The sequence below is a fragment of the Gavialis gangeticus genome, unplaced genomic scaffold, assembly GCF_001723915.1.
Source record: "Gavialis gangeticus isolate Ggan-Ray unplaced genomic scaffold, GavGan_comp1, whole genome shotgun sequence".
NCBI classification, from domain to species: Eukaryota; Metazoa; Chordata; order Crocodylia; family Gavialidae; genus Gavialis; species Gavialis gangeticus.
Window position 1 is genome coordinate 19,040,758 of NW_017729006.1, and position 7,592 is coordinate 19,048,349.

The 7,592-nt window shown below is 39.4% G+C and overlaps 1 protein-coding gene across 2 annotated transcripts in view; it reads right to left on the reverse strand.

Moving 5' to 3' along the window:
* Nucleotides 1–356: 356 nt before the first annotated feature.
* Nucleotides 357–7,592, reverse strand: part of CCK (cholecystokinin) — a 10,011-nt gene continuing 2,775 nt past the window's right edge. For both annotated transcript variants that reach the window (XM_019508910.1, XM_019508909.1), the window contains exon 3: nucleotides 357–1,121. In XM_019508910.1, the coding sequence (XP_019364455.1) occupies nucleotides 985–1,121 (137 nt within the window). In that variant the 3' untranslated portion in view covers nucleotides 357–984. The remainder of the gene's footprint in view (nucleotides 1,122–7,592) is intronic.

Consider the following 7,592-nt stretch of genomic DNA (forward strand, 5'->3'; position numbering starts at 1 on the left):
TGTCCCTGGTTAGAAACATGTCAAATTTGCTAGCCTTAGCAGTGCAAACATCTAGAACTCTCGGTTCAGAGATGATACCTTTTATTAGACCAACTGAGAATTCACCAAGAAAAATTAGCCTTAGAAGTATATTTAAATGAATGTCTATCTGTCTTTTTCTTTTACAGGTAATGCTTCTGCTGCAGAAGAGCACCTCATGTGTGAAGTAAATGGGATAAAATTCTAATACGTGGCAGATTATATCTGTTCTGTTACAAACTACATAACACTTCCCTTCTTTCTCAAAAAAAAAATCCCATGCTATATTTACAAAGTTTACTTCATAAACCCAAAACAAATCTATAACTTACCACAAGGCAAGGAATGTTCTGTTTATTCCATGATTCATAGCTGTTAGCAGAACAGTTTGTTCACAGTAGAAAATAATTGAGCCAAAAAGGTTAAATGTAATTTTTTTAAAGATTTAGTACTGTTTACTACTCACTACAAACATGTGAATTTGTTTTGAAACTGAAGTAATCATGAAGATACGTGATGTTGTGCCGCACCATTGGGCTACCATGCTGATACTTGGGCAAGTTCTCTTGTCACGGCCAATGAGACTACTACAAAATTTATTTTAAAAAGTGATTCTTCATTAGTCTAACTGTTTAACAGATGTAATATATGTACATTGCAGAGTGAATGCATTTCCATGCTTTAGTTTATTGTAAGACCTGCAGCATTTGTGGTGACAGAACAAGAGAAGATAAGTGAAATCATTTTAATATAAGATCAGTGAACAATAACCCATAGAAGAAAGAAAATAGTTCTTGAAAGTTCTGCATATGTATATATTGCATTGAATAGTTTTACAGACAAATTTACATCAAGTACATAATATATTTTAAAACACTAATTTGTAGAGGACAACAAATTAATTTTTTTCTTCTGTACAGAAATGGTGATGAGATGATTTTTTTTTTTGGTGATATTTTGATTTATTTAGGAGGAGTACTCATACTCTTCAGCACTGCGGCGTCCAAAATCCATCCAACCCATGTAGTCTCTGTCGTTTATCCTGTGTGTTGGGTCAATGCTCTGTACCCTGTTTCCCATAATGGAGATCCTTCCAGTCGGGCCTAATTGATTAGAGGTGATAGGTAAAGAATGAGTCAGCTTAATTTTAGGATTCACTTGGTTACCACCTTGATTTTTGCATTTGTCACAGGTTTGTGTGTACAATGGGTTGAGTAGTCTTATTTATACCAACTTTATCTATACTCTGCAGTAATTTCTTAGATAATAATCTAAACATTGGGGCAATGTCTTTAGAATTATTTGCTTTTATACAAAAAGAAAAATCACAACAACTGAAGGTTTTTCTGAAATTGTACATTTTATGGTTCTTGTTTGACTATGACTTTCCCTCAGCCCAGGCATTACTGTCATGTTATGAAGTCTGCACTTGTAGATTAACTGTTTGGGGGGTCTTTTCTGCAACTTTACTTGATATGTTTTTGACCTCGCTTCTGGCTGTTGAGAAGGAGACTGACTAGTAGGGGTGGAGGATGGGGTGTTGAGAAAAGATCTGATACCTCAAGCTCATTTGCCTAGTGGGCTTTACACCAGTGGTTCTCAACCTTTGGTACCTTACGTACCCCGTGCCAATCAACGCAGCAAAAGCAAAACCAGAAGTCCCACTGTGGCACTTCCAATTTTGCTGCCGCAAGCCAAGTCCCACTTTTTCCAATGCGGCCCAGGGCAATGCATCCTGCATGGGGCCTCCCTCCCTATCCCTCGGCACACTGATGCTGGGGAGTGAAAGCCCTGGTGCACCAGACATGGGAGGAGGGGTGGTGGCCAGATCTTCTGGCTTGAGAAGGCAAAGACCAAAATGCAGCACCCACATACCCTCTGCCCGTGTCTTGCGTACCTCCAGGGGTATGCGTACCATGGGTTGAGAAACACTGCTTTATACCATCTACAACATCTCCCTCTTGTTTGTTAGGCATTATGAATAATATTCTGGCAATGAGCTAATTTTCTTTGAGAGCAGGCTCATATCTGAGAGATGGATTTCATGGTGATTCCTTAGGGTTGCTTGAAGAGTTACAAGTTGAACTAAACATGAGTAGACATATCTTTAATATGAGTGGGATGGAGTTAAAGCATATGAGTTTGGCAGAAGAGCTAGGAACACATTTGAATGTGAGAACAGTCTGGCCAGAAGTTATAGACAGAGCTATTTGTTTGGAAAACTATCAATACTAATACTTTGAGGGAAGTACTTAGCAGTATTAGCCTGAAATCAGGAAGAAGGCAGGACAGGGTGATCTCAGAGAAGTGATTCTTAACCAGGTTGCCACAGTACCCAGAGATCCTTTCAAAAGGTGCCTACAGGTGTCGTGCAATATTAACACTGTTAGGTTTGCAAACACGATTCACAAAATAAACTCAGAGATTTCAAATAGGAATTTATGGTGTTAAAAACATTCTGATCTGTTGTGTTCTGAGTTCTTTGCAACAGAAGAATTGTTCTATTATTTTTTTGTAGCCAAAAAGAAGTGAAAAACCAAGACCTGGCATTTTCTGAGGGGTGCAATGAGACTAATGAGTAGTGCCTTGAATCTCAAAAGATTGAGAACCACTTCCTTAGAGACTACTTTGCCATAGCATCAGATGAAGCTGGCTGTTGCCTAAGAAAGCATATGCATTTTTGAATGAGTTAGTTTCTAAGGGTTAGTCTCCAAGGGCTCGATTAAAAATCGAGTCTGCTGGAGCACAGAAATAAACATGCACCAGCAGACTCTTGTCATCATGTGTATGAGCACCCCTGAACCAAAAAATGGTGGTTCAATAAGCTTTAGTTCAAAACTCCCTGCTGCCATTTTTCAGTATGGGGGATACCGAAATATGACGCGTGGGTGGTTAATTAAAAATACTCATTTAAGGCACCCCCCCATGCTTCCCCAACCAAATGTAAAAATGCCCTACAGTTCTGAATGAGTTAGTCCCTGCCCTGCTTTCTCTCTTACTTTTGAGAAACTTTTGCTGACTCAGTGTCTTGGTTCTGAACCTTTGCTGGCCCATCAGCAACAATTTAACCATTTGCTGTAGGCACTCCCATACTGGGTTGTTCCCACCAACCTCAGCTTTGTCTTTTCTAATTTACTATACACACAGCCAACATAGAAGAGCTTCAGGGGAATACATATTGCTCACAAACTGTGGGTTTGGGGAACAACTGATCTCAAGTGTCTCCATAGCCAAGTGTCTCCATAGCTCTCAACATTATACAGTGTTAAACTAGACTGATGATCCTTGCTGTTGTCATAAAGGCAAAGATATCTTTAGGGTGGCAACATAATTAAAGTAATGGGATGCTAAAGCCAACATTTTCTGTAATAAATCAAACCCCTGTACTTTAAAAAGGAAGAGTCTTTTTCTGTCTCATTAGCACCATGTAATTAGCAATGAAAGAATTGTAGAATATCAATTCAATTTGCATTTATCCAAACACATGAAAATTTACATTTCTGTGGCTACATTTTAAATCCAAGTGCAGTAACACTGTAATTATGAAAATGAGTTTAAACCTGTTACCATTGAGGTCTATGACAAATTTCCCATTAACTTCAGTGGGAACAGGACCAGACCCATGTTAGTGCTTAATTGGAACAGGTCTGGCAGTCTTTAAAATGTGTAAAAATTTAAGAAAGTAATCCCAATCTGCTTTCTTGCTTATGGGGTTTTATATTTTAAAGGAGCACCTATTGCCTCTTGGCTTTTATAATTGGGTAGTTTGTCACAGATGCAAATGAGTTGTCAAAAAAACCAAAAAAAAAAGAAAACAAAAAACCCCCCCCACTTAAACCACTTTGCCAATGATTGCAGAGGGTAGGAGAGTAAATATAAACTGAAATAAAAAAACCCAGCAGATTTTAGTCATTTACTTAGACCAAAATGTCAAACATTTAACCACATAAGAGTGTGTTTGACTAATGTTAGAAGCCATGAAATTCACACATTTAATTCAAAGTATGTAATTATGGAGTGATGAGAGTGGTTTCTTGGCACAGTAGAAAACTGGAAACCATGTCTTAGATCAGGGTCTACTTAAGAAACTTCTGAGCTTGCAGATCAATGATCCAGTGGGCACTAATGGCTCCTCTGGACTAATTATGGTCTGCCTTGGAAAATGCTCCTTTGAGAATTTTAAATTTTTGCATCACTGATGTGATGGCCACAGTGCGTTTCATCCACCCAACTGCCGGATGCATGCTAAAAAGGCTTTAGGATTATTTAATTGAATGGCCTGGTGGTTTTGTTCAGTCAACTGAATTTGTTAGCATCGAAATAGTGGTCATCTTAGTTACCTTCCTCCAGATTCCTGAAGCATGATGAAGTATATACACTTACTAAACAAATGAACCTCAAACATTCCAGCTTTCAAATTGTGGTCATTTTTGGAAAGAAGCTAGCTCCTAAATCGACCTTCTTAAGAGAACTCCCCCCCCCCCCCCTGTTCTCGCTGCAAATAGTGACCTTCCACATAAACCATAACAACAAATATCCATATTAACCACTCATAGCAATGAAAAATATTCACTCTATATACAGCTAAATTGATAGAGTTTTCTAACTATTAAGTCTGAAAATAACTGATGTACTGGAGGGAAGGTATCTCTAGAGCCTTCTTATATTGTTCAGAACCTTCATTTTACCATTTTTATGTAATTTAAAAGCAACACTGTCTTGTATGAGGAGGAAGTTGCACCTTTCTGAGCAATGCAAAAGTATATGAGGCAAAAGAGAATTCTGCCATCCTAAACAGACCCAAGAGGTACAGGTTTATCTAAAATGGGGAGAACATGACTGGTACTGGGCTTGAAAGGGAAGTAAACTAGAGATCATTGGGTGAGTCTACATGTGCCATTAACATGAAGCAATAAACTGCAGAGCTTATTGCTCTGGGAAGCTCCTGAGAGCATAAAGTGCGGAGCAAAGATTTACACATGTGCCTGGACTGCAGCACATTGAGCCATGTTGCAGCATCCCTGGCTAGTAGGGGACTTGGGAGGGTGGGGGTCACCTTGCCAGTGTGGGGCTGCTCTGACCAGGCTCAATGTGCTGCAGAAGGGCTGGCTGGGACACAAGCGTGCTTCAGCAAGGGGCTAGCTGGCAGGCAGCCCCCGGACTGAAGCACCGTCATACCCCAGCCAGTGCCATCAGCATCTACATATGCACTGCTGTGTATGAAGAACTCTGCAGCATAGTAGGACTTGTATGCGCTTCTGTGCATGAAAAAAAAAAATGCAGCAGAGGGGTGCTCATATAGACACCGAGATGTTTACTATAATTAGTTAGGTGCACAGTAAGTGTCTCATGTAGGCATGTCCATTCTGTGCTTTTCATCAGACCCAACCATACAAAAGGTTTTTATATATATATTGGTTTGTCACTCTAAATCCTAGATTTTCTCCTTTTACAAGTCAGGTTCCAAGTGTCCATCAGTAATATTCTAGAATTAAGCATAGCCTTTATAGGGTCAGATGCCTATGGCAATTTTTAAAGAACAGTAACATACATTTAAAAAAGAAAACTGAACTACACAACTACATAGGCTGTTTTCTATCGCATAATATTTAGGATAAATAAAGTCTAAAGCCAAAAGGTTTGTCACTCTGGCTGGTTTAGATAGTTGGAAATGCTAGCCAGGTATTTTGGGTAATGCCCAAGCTGACTCATTTCTTTTTAGGGAGTGGGGGCAAGTTTTTTTGGTTTTGTTTTTACATATTTTAACTGTTTTGATGTTGTAATATAAATATCTGAACTGGAATAAATAAATTAGCTTCCAGATAACAGATTTTCAGGAAATAGAGCAAAACTCTTCAAATGGGAGCGAGATTGAGATGGTACTCTGCAGAATTCCAGTAAGAAACATTTTACTTATTCCTAAAAACTATATAATTGGGTCACTAATCTTTTGCATGTAACATCAAAATCTTTTTCTTATATTGCATTGGTTGTTAAACTGAGCTCTGAATGGACACAATTAGAATTGGCATCACTAGGTTCTGTTGAAATTTCTTTTGAGCACACTTAAGTGTTTGGGTTTTTTTTACAAACACCTTTTTTCATTATTACATAACAAAGATGTGTATACAAGTAAAAATGTGCATGCATGGGTATACATGCAGTACACGTGCACCCATGTAAGTGTGTGCATGAACCATTCATTACAGACAAATATAGATGCTGTGTGATGCAGTGCAGGGTGCACATAATATCCAGTACCTTTCTATGCCTATAAAGATGTATTGTATATAATGCATGCAGTGTCTCTTAATTGTAGATCCCTATTAGGAGTAAGGATGAAATTTGAAGTTAATTTGGAGGCCAGCACAGTAAATCTCCCCTCCAAATATTCTCACTGTGGGAAGTCAGGAGTGAAGTGGAACCCTGTTGCATGGCATAGACTTAGGTTTTGTCAGTGCTACCTAACACAATGTGGAATGCAATGGCAGTAGTTACTATTGTGGTCAAGGGTGGCCAACCTGTAGCACAAGTGTATATGGCATCCAGCAAATCAGGTAGGGAACAGGCAGCACAACAGCCAATAGGACAGAAAGCAGAGTAGGAGATCAGGCAGGGAACACATGGCAGGTAGTAGAAAGCAGAGGAGATTGGGCAGAGAGTACAAAGTAGGGAGCAGAAAGTAGAGCAGCAGATTACTCAGAGGAAGGGGATTGGCATGGCACCCTAGGAGGGCATAGGTCAATTTCTGGTGTGCCTGCCAAAAAGTTTATCCCCACCCATTTAGGATGAAACTCACATCATTAAGGGCATGAATAGAACATCCACTGTGTAACAGCGTTTACTGTACCCCTCCTGGGCTCCTGACATCTACCCTCTTCACTTCTGAGATATCCTCTTTCCCTGCAAAGCAGGAATGCAATGTGGAATATAGGGAATCTGTGGTGGGGAAACAAGACCTTTGTAATTCAACACATTGCCTGCAGTAGCATTTGCTGCTCATAGCAGCCATCATGCTCACCAGAAGTGCTTGGCCAGCAGCTTGCCCTTGGGAACACACAGTGTGCATCCAGATTTAAAGAAAAAAAAAAAAAACCTTCCCTTTTTCAGATAGAACACTTGTAGCCCTTAGACTATGGTTGTATGGGATGGTTTGGATAGGGATGGTCTGCCTCAGGCCGGGGGTTGGACTACAAGACCTCTGGAGGTTCCTTCCAGCCCTACTTCTCTATGACATCTATGACTTGAAAAAGAATGAGCCTCTTGGGAATTGATTAGGAAGCTGTCTGCAAGTGTTTTAATTTCTAGTATCTCTTTTAGAAGAATAACCACCTCACTTTTCAGGAGAAAAACTACTATCTGGTCTGAATAGTGAGCATTCATTGAATCCAGCCCGTGAAGTTGATACTGCAGCTGGGTTTGCTGACAATATCAGACAGGCTTGTAATAGTTTCCTAATGCCATTGCCTAGTTTAAGTGATTTTAAAACTAAAAAACCTGAAAGAAATTATTACTGTATGTGTGTGGGGAAACAAATACTCCAGCACTTACCACTTTTTTTTTTTTTTTTTTTT